Genomic DNA, 14,132 nt, shown 5'->3' on the forward strand with positions numbered 1-14,132 from the left:
GACAGTTGGGGTTATTGTTCTGTGAAGATTGGGAATTTTGGGAGGAAGGAGGACAAGACTTTTGGGTAAGAGGAGGAGAGGAGGCAGAGGCTGACTGGCTGGTGGACAATGTGCTGTAAGCGTTATCCGACAGCCATTGCAAGACCTGTTCCTGGTTCTCAGGCCTACTAAGGTTTGTACCCTGCAGCTTAGTTAATGTGGCAAGCAACCCCGGCACTGTGGAGCGGCGCAATGCTTGCTGCGCCACAGGAGTAGGCACGGGACGCCCTGTGGCTTCATCGCTAACTTGCTCCCCAGAACCATTCCCCCGACCTCATCCACGTCCCTTTCCGGGAGCCTTGCGCATTTTAATATGCTTTCCTTGCTTAAACACACTCAGAACCTGAGTGTATATGCCAATACCAATAAATTGAGGGTGTATGCAGGCCCCAATTTATTGGGTGGGATTAACACTCAGAACCTGGGTGTTTATGCGAATATCAACAAATTATGGGGGGGATGCAGCCCCCAATATATTAGGGGAATTCACACTCCAAAACTGGCACTATATGCCTATAGCAACAATTGAGGGTTGCATGAAGGCCCCAATATATTTTGGGAATTAACAATCAGAAACTGGCACTATATGCCAATAGCAAGTATTGAGGATGGTATGAAAGCCCCAATATCTTTTTTGAATTTACAGTCAGACCCTGGCACTTTATGGCAGTAGCAAGAATTGAGAGTGTATGCAGCCCCAATATATTCTTTGAATTCCCACTCAGAAACTGGCACTATATGGCAGTAGCAAGAATTGAGGGTGTATGTAGCCCCAATTCTATTGTTAGGGGATTTACAGTGTATTGAAGTTAGTTTCTGGGGTGGAGGTGGGGGGGGGGGGCACACTGTTGGAATGTGGATCGGGGGTATATAGGGTATACAGGAATACACTTGCACCGATTGAGCCTGTCAGTGCCACGTTACACTGACAAGCTTCTCCCTGGAATTTAGCTCTTACAAGAGCTGTTGGTTGTCTTCTCCTTCCTATCCTATTCTATCCCTGCCTACCAGAATCTAATCCCTAGCTAAATGGACGGAGACCTCCGTCCTCAGTGAATTACAAGCTCAGAATGACGCGAACCTGGGCGGCGCTGTTCTTTTAAATCAGAGGTCACATGTTTTCAACAGCCAATGGGTTTTTACTATTTTTTTCAACGTCACCGGTGTTGTAGTTCCTGTCCCACCTCCCCGAGTTATGGCCCACTTTATCACGCGGTGTTCGATTCGAACATGGCGAACATCGTGATATCCGATCGAACGTGTGTTCGATAGAACACTGTTCGCTCATCTCTACTCACAAATTCACCCATAGGAATGGACTTAATCACATGAGCAGGATGACAACTGTCAGCTCTCAATACTGTATTGCCGGCACAACAAGGTGACAACTTTCTGTACAACAAGGTGTTGACAGTTTTTTGTTTTGTTTTTTTTTTTAAATGTAGATTGTGAGCCCCACATAGAGCTCACAATGTACATTTCTCCCTATCAGTATGTCTTTATTTTGGAATATGGGATGGAAATCCATGCAAACACGGGGAGAACATACAAACTCCTTGCAGATGGTTTTATGCTCTTGGCGGGATTTGAACACCAGGACTCCAGCACTGCAAGGCTGCAGTGCTAACCACTGAGCCACCGTGTGGCCCCCCCGTGTTGACAGTTTTTGTCACAAACTGAACTCACTGGGTCTTGAACCCATGACGTCCTGGCTATGTTCTGTGGCCTTAACCATTGTACTATTTGGAATCCTGTTTTGTTCTGTGCTTTACCTTGTCTGGTCTCTTCTGTTGGAGTAATTGGTTTATTAAGATCACCTGTTCTGTGGCCAATCACAGTTTAGCCCGTCCTATATAAACTCACAGCTCACTCCATCCTGTGCCTGATTATTCTGGCTGTCTGCTCTGTGTTGCCCTGAACCTCACCACTACCTTGCTGCTCCTGTGTACCGAACCTTGCTAACGCCTGACTACGATTGATCTGCTCCTCCTGTGTACCGAACCTTGCTAACATCTGACTACGGTTGATCTGCTCCTCCTGTGTACCGAACCTTGCTAACATCTGACTACGGTTGATCTGCTCCTCCTGTGTACCGATCTCGGCAAACGTCTGACCACGGTTTCTTTTACCTCTGAGGTACTTATCCTCCATTTATTATTATTTAAATACTGTACCATTTGGACTCCAAATCTGATACTGTAACTAGCATTGTTACAGTTTTGTTGTTCACATCACCTGATAAAGTTAAATCCAAAAAATTAATTTGATGTAAATGAAAAGAATGTGTGAACTGTAAATTAAATGAATTGTGATTTAAATAAGAAATAAACCCTGGTATGGGCGCTATACCCCCAGACCAAACAAGGAGCAGATCATCTATGTAGCACCCATACCAGTGAAAAAAAAAAAAAAAAAAAAAGGATTAGAATGTGTATAAATGAATTTTCCCTCCCAATAAACCATGTACAGGTTTGCAATGGATGGTGAGAACGGAGTGCCCATAGGCGCTCCGCAAGTCTGTAAATAAAATGTTTTGTTAAAAGTAATAAAATTATGCTTGAGTAAATATGTTACCATTAAAATAAATTCAATGGTTTCTTCCGAGTAGGAGCTGTATTTATACAGGTAATGGGCTAAAGCTTCAACTGCCAGCGTATGGAGAATGCAGGAGTAAAGGGCACACACATCACATGTGAGCCACAAAAAACTATCCTGCCACTCAAAGTTAATAATAAGATATGTAATATCTCCTTACTGTCCCTAATGAATTCAGGTAAGCGGGAAACTGATGGCTGCAAGATTTGATCAAGCCAGGAGGCTAGTTCCTCGTTTAGAGATCCCATACTTGAGATAATGGGGCGCATGGGGGGGGGGGGGATTAACCCCTTTGTGGATTTTTGGTAATCCATAGAAGATTGGAATTATTGGAATACTATTAATTAAATATTGCGATTGTTTTTGAGTAAATACCCCTAATGCTATCCCTTCTTGGATAATTTCATTGAATTCATTGGATGCACTATTCGACCTTTAACCCTTTCCCGACATCCACCGTAATAGTACGGCGCTGCTGGGAAGGACTTCCCGCAAACCACCGTACTAGTACGGCGGCTGCATGCTGCGCACACAGAAACTGTGCACACCATGCACTGCAGGTGTCAGCCGTATGTTACGGCTGACAATGCCCCGTAACACCCGCGGTCGTAACCGGATCCGATCACGGGCGTTAACCCCTGAGATGACGGCAGTCTACATGAGCCCAAGGCCAGATATCCCACTCCACTCCGCACCCGACGCGCGTTTCGCCCGTTAGGGCCCTTGACAAAGCCCTAACGGGCGAAACGCGCGTCGGGTGCGGAGTGGAGTGGGATATCTGCCCTTGGGCCTACACGGTCTGTATGCAATTGTTGTTATAATCTCGCTCTTTCATTATTCATGGGCCTGTACATTCATTATAATTTGGCAGGGATTAACAATTGTGGTATATGGCTTGTGCTATTATAGCACTACACAGTGGTCTTCTTTCTGCTGCACTTGTTTTATATCTGCTGTTCATTGTACATTTGCGGGCCTGTGTCTGTTATTTACTTTAACTTATTTCTTTTTTTTTTTTTTTTTTTATTATTGTGCATACTTACCATCATTCCCATCTTCACTCTGATCTTTTGGGTATTTCAGTCGCCCCCGTTTGTATTTTTGTAATATGTTGTATTGTTATATGTGTATTTTATGTAATTTTTGCTTAAACTTTAGTACCTGGTGATTTTTTATGGTACTCCATGTGAACAAGGTGCAACTAAAATCCTGCCAGTTTAGCTCACTGGCCAGGTGCAGCAGTATAAGTGAAACACACACGGCTGCCAAGGGTTAACACTCACCCCAGGCCAGCAAACACACACACACTTACCCTGCGACAGCTAGGGGCCACCACGGAAGTCTTAGAACATTCTCCTGCACACAGCTTGGAGTTACCAGAGAGTTTGCATGCTCCTGCACACAGTTTGGAGACATCACACACCCATGCTCCCGCACACAGCTAGGAGCCATACATGAAGTCAGACACTACACATAGGCTATCTCAGAGACCATGCCTGCTGCAGCTCCACAAGCTGAAACGGCGTCTACCGCTCCTAGCCCTGGTGTAGATCTAACAGTTCAGGGTTTACAGGTCCTACCTAACAGCACCCAGGAGAAGCAGAGAAACCCCACACAGAGGCCTAGTCTGAAACCTGCCTGAGTACTGGAGCCTATCCCTGAAAACTACTGTCATTCACTCTGTGGACTTTGAGGAAATTTTAGTGGACAAAGTGTGCGCCCCCAGCGGGCGTCGGCTTACACTATTTAAAGGGAAGTCCTCGCCCAATAGGGGCGGAGATGATGACCTCACCGCTCATGCTCAATAGGGGGAAATGGCACTTAGCTTGTGAGCAGCTCCAATATGTCTGAGCATGCTCAGTAAGGTGACAGCTGGATGGTTAGACTGACCCGCAGGTGGCGCTGTGCGCTATGATAGCAACCTGCGGGACCCACTCCTAACAGCATCCTGTTGATACTAATGTACATGCCGCGCGGTAAGCTATCTTTATATTACTACAATTGATGTTAAATAACATTACCAACTATGTGGTTTTCATATTTACCTTACTAGACTGTTGTTCTAATATGAGAGTTTAATACAATTTAGGTTCTACAGTTTAGGGTAACATTTGGACTATGTAGCTCTTAAGTACGTTCTAAATTGGGGTACAATCGGCAGAAGTATAGGTAATGCATCCATACCGCAGCGTTTCCTTTTGCTAATGTGAACAAGTAGGGAGTATAACACATCAGTATACTAGACAGAGTTAAAGTTCAGATGGTGATTTGATTGATCACAGGTGATTCGAATTATGTAAGTCTCTGTGGGCATTAGAAAAAGTGGCAAGTTTGTTCATTGGTATTTGTATGCTCTGATGAAGAGAACGCTTGGTGTCAAGCCTACTCATTTAACTTGCTGCTTCACTAAACTAGACCGCATCCACCTTTGTACTTACTGCTTCCAGTCTTCACCTTCTGTTTGGCTACACAGATCTGTTCTGAGGAAGGTCTAAAGGATGGAAACGTCAAACTTATTGCGGATCTAGTCACTTTTTGTCAATCACCTTTGCATTGTGTCAATGGCGTTAACTACCATGTAAAAATAAAACTATATTTTCATTCACTCCAATATTGTGTGCAACAAAATTATTCCCTACTGAAGTTTCTGGGTTGAAGGACCCTTTTTTGTTAGCACCAAAATTATTATTAGTGTGCGGTACCACTGATTGTCCTTGTATTAGATAAGGGGTGGGGGTCATTGTATTGGGAATGCTGTATCCCAGCAACGGTACATCCGAGCGAGTTGGAGTCTCATCTTAAACCTTCCCGGATACCTGAAGTATCTCTGTACCAAATTTGGTGAAGATCGGTCCAGTCGTTTGGTCGCGCATAGAGAACAGACAGACAGACAATAATTCTTTTTTATAATATAGAGAAATATATGTAACACATGAAATATTGTAGATCTGTATTTATATCTACAAGACCCTCCATCTACTGCTCAGCCCGGTCCTCACTAACATCACCACAGGAATCTGACCCCATCTACTACATAATAGGACCCAACAGACATGATGTATAATACAATAAGTGTATCAGATGTTTGTCAGAACCTTAATACCACAGATAGATAAAATATAATAGTATTTACCTCAGAATCTGCAGGTTATGTAACACTGGTACAAGTCTCTCCAATCCTTCAGTGTCTAAGGAACATCCTGATATACTCAGTCCTTCTATATTTGTGCAGGTTTCCATGATGAATGCCAACACTGTGCAGTCTAGAGCTGACATGTGAACTTCAGAAAGGTCCAATCCTCTGTATGACTGCAATGATTCCAGCACTAGAGCCTTATTCCGGGTTTCAAACAGATAGAAGAATGTCCTGAGAAGACGTCGCTTCTTGTCTTTACTTTCCTCCAGCCTCTGTTCTTCTAGAATGGAGTTCTTCAGCCAAATGATCACGTCTCTGGAGGCCTGAGCTGCTTGTTTGTCCAGGTATCCAGTTAGTATTGACCTTGTGGTGCTGTCTGATAGACCACACAGGAAACGGAGGAACATCTCACCACGTCCATCAGGATAGGATTTGGCTTCTTCTAGTGATTTCTGTAACTTCTCAGGAGAATAATCAGTATAATGGACCAAGGCAGAGAAGAATTCCTGAACAGTGAGATGTAAGAAGGAATAGGTCACAGGTTCCTCCGATTCCATCAGAAAACTTGATAAGAGCTTTGACTTATTCTCAACATGGAAAGAATCCAGATCTCGTTCCTCAAAAATAATCCTGTGATTCATGACTCCATGTTGTGCCATCCATCCGATGGACTGCAGGATCTTCTGAGCGTCACTTTTCTCCAGGCTGTGATTGGCCAGAATGTTGGCGACAAATGTGGCAAAGAGTTGTGTGACTGTTCTGGGTAATAATGTCACCTGCTGGTCACTACTTGTGGTCTGGAAGCTCCTGGATAATACAGTACAGATGATCCAGCAGTAGGACGGGAGGTAACAGAACGTGTACAAGGTGGCATTCTGCTTCACATAAGTAAAAGCCTTCTCTGACAGTTCAGGGTTGGAGAAGAAATTCTCAAAGTAAATCTGTCGTTCTTCTGGAAGAAACCCAGTGATTTCTACTATTCTCTGGAAAACTATACAATCAATTGCTGTCAGTCTGGTTGGACGACTGGTCATTAGGACAGAACAACCAGTAAGAAGAGACTTTCTCACCAAACTAACCACCATCTGACCACAATGTCCGAGCTGTTTAGGATGAGAGCACAAGTGACGTGATGTGAAATCCATTGTATGATTGCTTTCATCTAATCCATCAAATATAAAGAGAAGTTTCTCTGGATCTTGTAAGATGTTCTCCAGCTGCTCCTCCAGATATGGGTACTGATGAAGGATCATGGTCTCCAGACTAACCTTATCCAGTCTGTTCAGTTCTCGGAATTTGAAGAAAAAGACAAAAGAGAATCTTTGATAGAGATCGCCCTTCACCCAGTCATAGACAAACTTCTGCATCAGTGTCGTCTTCCCTACACCGGGCACTCCGCTCACCATTACCATATGTGGTACAAGTCTGGATCGGTGACACCAACGGAACATCTTGTTGGGTGAAATTCGCTGGAATTCATTTTGTTTTTCCTTTAAATATTCCTCATGTTTTGCCCCGGTCTCTATGAGCTCATTCTGAGAACGTTCCCTAAAGTGATGAGTGGAGACAATGACGAGGTTCACATAACGTGTAGAGAAGGAGAAACTTTCCTCTCCCTGGTCACATCTCGGAGGGTTGTTCTCTGTGAGTTTCCCACTTTTTTCATATAAATGTTTCTTGTGACAATTCTGGATGTCTGTAGGAATAAAAGTGAAAATAAGATGCTGAAAAAAATGTGATCACTAGTCAATTTCTCCCATGTTACATCTCCTCTTGGCTGTTCACATATTTGTAGATAAATTACAAAACTGTCCTCATTGTGTCTAAAATAAAAACTCAAATTATAGGAAAGAAAACAGCCGTCACCCTATAAACCACTTCTGTTGCCAAAAAAGGAAAAAAAAAAAACAATAGAAAAATATCCAAATATATAGACACAAACTGTATACTCATATACTGTATAACCACACAAATGCATGTACAGAGAGGGAGCGATATTGAAAATTTGGTACATATATATTTGAGCTCGAGTCCTGTAGGACCCTACCAACCTCCCTGGTAATAACATTAGTCCCCTGCAGGATTGCGCCCCCTCTTGGTGTACAAGTAGATGTTCTTTAGTATTTTGTACCAATGCAGCCACCCAGGCCTACTCCTAAAACTCCTAGAGAGTGGAATAGGAGGAAGAACGCACAACGTCATCAAGAGCTCCTACACCGGAAACCAGTGCAGTGTGAAGGTGAATGGGAAAAGGACGGCATACTTCCAACAGGCCAGAGGGGTCAGACAAGGCTGTAGCCTGAGCCCAATGCTCTTCAACATCTATATCAATGAACTGGCTACAGCCCTGGAGGCCTCACCAACCCCAGGCCTCACCCTGAACGACCGGGAGGTGAAGTTCCTGCTATACGCCGACGACCTCCTACTCCTGGCCCCCACCGAGAGAGACCTCCAAGAAAGCCTGTCAGTGCTGGAAAAATTCAGCACCACATGGGCCTACCCATCAACCAGAAGAAGACCAAAGTCATGGTATTTCAGAAGAAAGGCCACAATAAAGACTCCACCCCACAATTCACACTGAACGGCTCCACACTGGAGAAAACCAACAGCTACCCCTACCTGGGGCTGGAGCACAGCCAATCAGGAAGCTTCAAAGCAGCAATAGAAACCCTGAAAGCAAAAGCCTGCAGAACCTTCTACGCCATCAGAAGACAACTGTACCACCTCAAACCACCGGTGAGGGTCTGGATGAAGATATTTGACGCAGTCATCTCCCCGATCCTTCTCTATGGCAGCGAGGTTTGGGGCCCAGCCACCTACCCAGACCAGTGTTAGAGTAATCTTATAGTTAGCTTGCTTGAGCTCAACAGTAGTGACTCCATTTTGGATCATATGTTACCTCTATATGAACTTTTGTACTTTTAGTAGATGAGCAAAACAAGTTGTTGTTCCATAACCTAATACACATATTTTATTCTTAGACATTTATCAGTTTTATACAGAGTTAAAGGATGTGTGGTAATGGATCTAGGAAGAGGGAGTATAGCATGTGGTCAAAGACAATTGTGGAAGAGGTCAGTTCCGGAAATACCCTCATTCTGCATCCCTTTTTCTTAGAAATCGTATGAAATCATATCCATAAGTATATCATGAGCCAGGATTATGCCATTATTATGATGAATTGGTTTATTGTATCTGAATGCTATAAAATAAACGGTCTCTGGGCGGAACTTTGCAGAGCTCTGTCCGGACACACAGAAGTATGACTTGTGTATCTGTCTGTAATGTCTGACTGTGCAATCTACCTGGTCGGTCCTGGGGTAAGATACCTGACAACCATGACAACTCTAACACCAGTCAAAGTGGGATTCCAGCCCAACAGAGAACTTCCACCTGGAGTTCTGCAAATACCTGCTCCATGTCCATCGCAACACCACCAACATGGCCTGCAGGGCAGAGCTAGGCAGACTCCCCCCTATGGCTCACCATACAGAAGAGGGTGCTAGCTTTCCAGGCACACATCCAGGGGAGCAAGCCTGACTTCTACCACCACCAAGTTTGGCTAAGCCACCTGAGCAAACCAGACACTCACCAACCGAACAACAGCCAACCACCAAACCAAAAACACCAACAGATGATAACCAAGGCCAAAATAAAGGCGACCACAGAGGCAAATAGAGAGCGGTACATTGAAGAATGGAGAAACGAAATAAATAACTCCAAGAAACTCACCGTGTACCAATCCCTACAAAGGGACTACACCATGGCCACCTACCTGGAGAGAGTACGCCACCCCAAACACAGACAGACCCTGAGCCGGTACAGACTGAGCGCCCACAACCTAGAGGTGGAGACGGGGCGACACAGGCAGACGTACAAGCCATGGGAGAACACTGTGCCAGCACTGTGACCAGGGGGCCCTAGAAGATGAGACCCACTTCCTGCTACACTGCACCAAATACTCAGCTGTGAGGGCCGTCTACTACTAAAGACTCTCTGCCCACATCCCAGACTTCATATCTGCAGACGAGAAGAGGAAACTCTACATCCTACTGGGAGAAGAAGAGGCCACTGGAGATCGCTGCCCAATACGTGTCCAGCTGTCACCAAACAAGAGGAAGATGAGACTCCACGGACTGTTACATTTATCCCAATACATCCACCCCATCCCACCTCCCCATATAGCGGTCACCAACTAAGAGGAAGACGAGACTCCACGGACTGTTATACCCCAAACCACCCACCCCACCCCCCCATACCCACCACTCACCCACCCGAATCCAACTCCCCCCCCCCCCCCACACACACACACACTTTACTAGCTTTAGCAATGCCAAATATCTATTCGGACATGCCAATAAAGCTTGTTTGATTTGATTTGAGTGGTCTGACCAGCATGTGATCATTATCTCTCTTGCCATGATATACAGTGCCTACAAGTAGTATTCAACCCCCTGCAGATTTAGCAGGTTTACACATTCGGAATTAACTTGGCATTGTGACATTTGGACTGTAGATCAGCCTGGAAGTGTGAAATGCACTGCAGCAAAAAAGAATGTTATTTCTTTGTTTAATTTTTTTTTAAATTGTGAAAAGTTTATTCAGAGGGTCATTTATTATTCAACCCCTCAAACCACCAGAATTCTGTTTGGTTCCCCTAAAGTATTAAGAAGTAGTTCAGGCAAAAAGAACAATGAGCTTCACGTGTTTGGATTAATTCTCTCTTTTTCCAGCCTTTTCTGACTATTTAAGACCCTCCCCAAACTTGTGAACAGCACTCATACATGGTCAACATGGGAAAGACAAAGGAGAATTCCAAAGCCATCAGAGACAAGATCGTGGAGGGTCACAAGGCTGGCAAGGGGTACAAAACCCTTTCCAAGGAGTTGGGCCTACCTGTCTCCACTGTTGGGAGCATCATCCGGAAGTGGAAGGCTTATGGAACTACTGTTAGCCTTCCAAGGCCTGGACAGCCTTTGAAAGTTTCCTCCCGTGCCGAGGCCAGGCTTGTCCGAAGAGTCAAGGCTAACCCAAGGACAACAAGGAAGGAGCTTCGGGAAGATCTCATGGCAGTGGGGACATTGGTTTCAGTCAATACCATAAGTAACATACTCCACCGCAATGGTCTCCGTTCCAGACGAGCCCGTAAGGTACCTTTACTTTCAAAGCGTCATGTCAAGGCTCGTCTACAGTTTGCTCATGATCACTTGGAGGACTCTGAGACAGACTGGTTCAAGGTTCTCTGGTCTGATGAGACCAAGATCGAGATCTTTGGTGCCAACCACACACGTGACGTTTGGAGACTGGATGGCACTGCATACGACCCCAAGAATACCATCCCTACAGTCAAGCATGGTGGTGGCAGCATCATGCTGTGGGGCTGCTTCTCAGCCAAGAGGCCTGGCCATCTGGTCCGCATCCATGGGAAGATGGATAGCACGGCCTACCTGGAGATTTTGGCCAAGAACCTCTGCTCCTCCATCAAGGATCTTAAGATGGGTCATCATTTCATCTTCCAACAAGACAACGACCCAAAGCACACAGCCAAGAAAACCAAGGCCTGGTTCAAGAGGGAAAAAATCAAAGTGTTGCAGTGGCCTAGTCAGTCTCCTGACCTTAACCCAATTGAAAACTTGTGGAAGGAGCTCAAGATTAAAGTCCACATGAGACACCCAAAGAACCTAGATAACTTGGAGAAGATCTGCATGGAGGAGTGGGCCAAGATAACTCCAGAGACCTGTGCCGGCCTGATCAGCTCTTATAAAAGACGATTATTAGCTGTAATTGCAAACAAGGGTTATTCCACAAAATATTACACCTAGGGGTTGAATAATAATTGACCCACACTTTTATGTTTAAAATTTATTAAAATTTAACTGAGCAACATAACTTTTTGGTTTGTAAGATTTATGCATCTGTTAATAAATCCTGCTCTTGTTTGAAGGCTCTAACTTATTTGCATCTTATCAAACCTGCTAAATCTGCAGGGGGTTGAATACTACTTGTAGGCACTGTATGCAGCTAGACTTTGTTTCATGAGAAAGTCCATCCCAGTTTGGATAGTAATAATGAGATGGAGATTACAGTAGGCTTTAGCCAATAGTCACTGGCTAGGTTTAGGTTACAACTCTAACCAATCATGTAATGCCAACGATGTTATGTTATAGTCCAACCTGCTCTTGTCTGTATTGTATTTAAACTACCTTTTCCTACCATTAAAATCAGAACTCACTTAATACACCAGGTGTGTGTGTGTGTGTGTGTGTGTGTGTGTGTGTGTGTGTGTGTGAGAATTCTCCAGGCCTGATATTTGATTTGTAACTCTGCAACATACTCTATTATGAGGACCCCTTGATGTCCCTAACAGTTGATTGAGGGCTTATTTTTTGCGGGACAACCTGTGCTTTTTATTGGTACTGTTTTGGAGTACAGTACATTTGACTTTATCACTTTTTATAGCAGATTTTGTAAGGTAAGATGGCGAAAAATTATCACTTCTTGCGGTTTCTTTAGGTTTTTTTCCCGACGTTCACCATGTACATCAAATATTTTTTTCTGTTTTTTTTCGTACAAAATTGTTAAGGACGTGGCAATACCAAATATGTTTTATTTTTCTTAATTTTTATTTAATTCATTTTATGTAGAAAAAGGGAATTTTGGGGCCTTTATAACTTTATTAATTTCACCTTTTTTTCACTTTGTTTTTTATTTTTTTCATGAGTCCCTTAACCCCTTCCCGACATCCGCCGTAATAGTACGGCGCTGCCAGGAAGCACTTGCCGCAAACTGCAGTACTATTACGGCGGAAGCATGGTACGCACACAAACTGTGTGCCCACCATGCACTGCGGGTGTCAGCCGTAATACACGGCTGACAATGCCCCGTAACACCCACGGTTGGAACCGGGTCCGATTGCGGGTGTTAACCCCTGATATGCCGTCGGTCAACATGACCGCCGGCACCTCCGGGGTTTAGTTTAAAAATGGTGCCAATCGGCACCCCCCGCGCCGGTTTCGGGGGGTGCCGGTGTTCGTAGGGGGCAGCCCGGGGTCTGATCAGTGACCCCGGGTCTGCCCCTTCACTTACCCCGTCCTCGTACCTGGTTGATCCTGCCGTAAATGAAGCTGTCAGCCTGTGCGTCTACACAGGCTGACAGCTTCCTATACTCTGCAATACACGTGTAACACGTGTATTGCAGCGTATATATAGTGAAGCAGTGATCAGCCGATCCCATGGGGACAGAAAAAAAAGTTACAAAAAAGTAAAAATAAAGTTTAAATAAGTTTAAAATAAAATAGAAATAAATAAAGCCCCAAAAATCCGTTTTTCCCATATAAAATGTTTTATTATGTAAAATAAAGAAAAATAGAAAAAAAACATCACATATTTGGTATCGCCGCGTCCGTAATAACCTGAACAATAAAATTAAAACATTATTTAACCCGAACGGCGAATGTCGTAAAAAACTCCCGTAGAAAACCCCACAAAATAATGATTATTCACCACCTTTCCCTTACAAAATGTTCAATAAAAAGTAATCAAGTGGTCAGATGAAAACCAAAATGGTACCAATAAAAAGCAGAGGTCATCCCGCAAAAAATAAGCCCTCAACCAGCTCTGTCTAGCGAAAAATAAAAACGTTATGCCTTTCAGAAGATGGCGATGCAAAAATAATTGTTTTTTTCCCTAAACTGAATTATATACTGCACAAATAGCAAAGCATTAAAAAATCATATAAATGAGGTATCGCCGTAACCGTACCGACCTGCAGAATAAAGGTAACATGGTACTTATACTATACACTGCACGCCGTAACCGTACCGACCCGCAGAATAAAGGCCACATGTTACTTATACTATACACTGCACGCCGTAACCGTACCGACCCGCAGAATAAAGGTAACATGTTACTTATACTGTACGCTGCACGCCGTAACCGTACCGACCCGCAGAATAAAGGTAACAGGTTACTTATACTGTACACTGCACACTGTAACCGTACCGACCTGCGGAATAAAGGTAACACATTACTTATACTGTACACTGCACAGGGAAAAAATAAATGCTAGAAAGCAATGCCAGAATTGATGTTTCCTTTTACATCCCACCCAGAAAAAGTTAATAAAATGTAGTCAATAAGTTACAGGCCCCAAATGGTGGCATTGAGAAGCACATCTAATACCGCAAACACCAAGCCCTCATATGGCCACATTGCCAGAAAATAAAAATAAAAATCTAGCTTGTACAATGTGAAGACAAAAACCCCAAAGGTCGCCAAATTATTAGAAGAAAATGCGACTAGAAGGAAATGTATAAGCTGTGCGAGCGTTTTCAGGGGATCCCCCATATTTAGAGCTTATGAG

At 44.0% G+C, this 14,132-nt stretch overlaps 1 protein-coding gene across 1 annotated transcript in view; it reads left to right on the forward strand.

Moving 5' to 3' along the window:
• Positions 1–14,132, forward strand: part of LOC142214655 (NACHT, LRR and PYD domains-containing protein 12-like) — a gene marked incomplete at its 3' end in the record, with an annotated part of 792,298 nt that overhangs the window by 150,202 nt on the left and 627,964 nt on the right. Inside the window, exon 16 of the mRNA XM_075283595.1 lies at positions 6,379–6,402. Within this exon, the coding sequence (XP_075139696.1) occupies positions 6,379–6,402 (24 nt within the window). The remainder of the gene's footprint in view (positions 1–6,378; positions 6,403–14,132) is intronic.

This window comes from Leptodactylus fuscus, chromosome 7, assembly GCF_031893055.1.
Source record: "Leptodactylus fuscus isolate aLepFus1 chromosome 7, aLepFus1.hap2, whole genome shotgun sequence".
NCBI classification, from domain to species: domain Eukaryota; kingdom Metazoa; phylum Chordata; class Amphibia; order Anura; family Leptodactylidae; genus Leptodactylus; species Leptodactylus fuscus.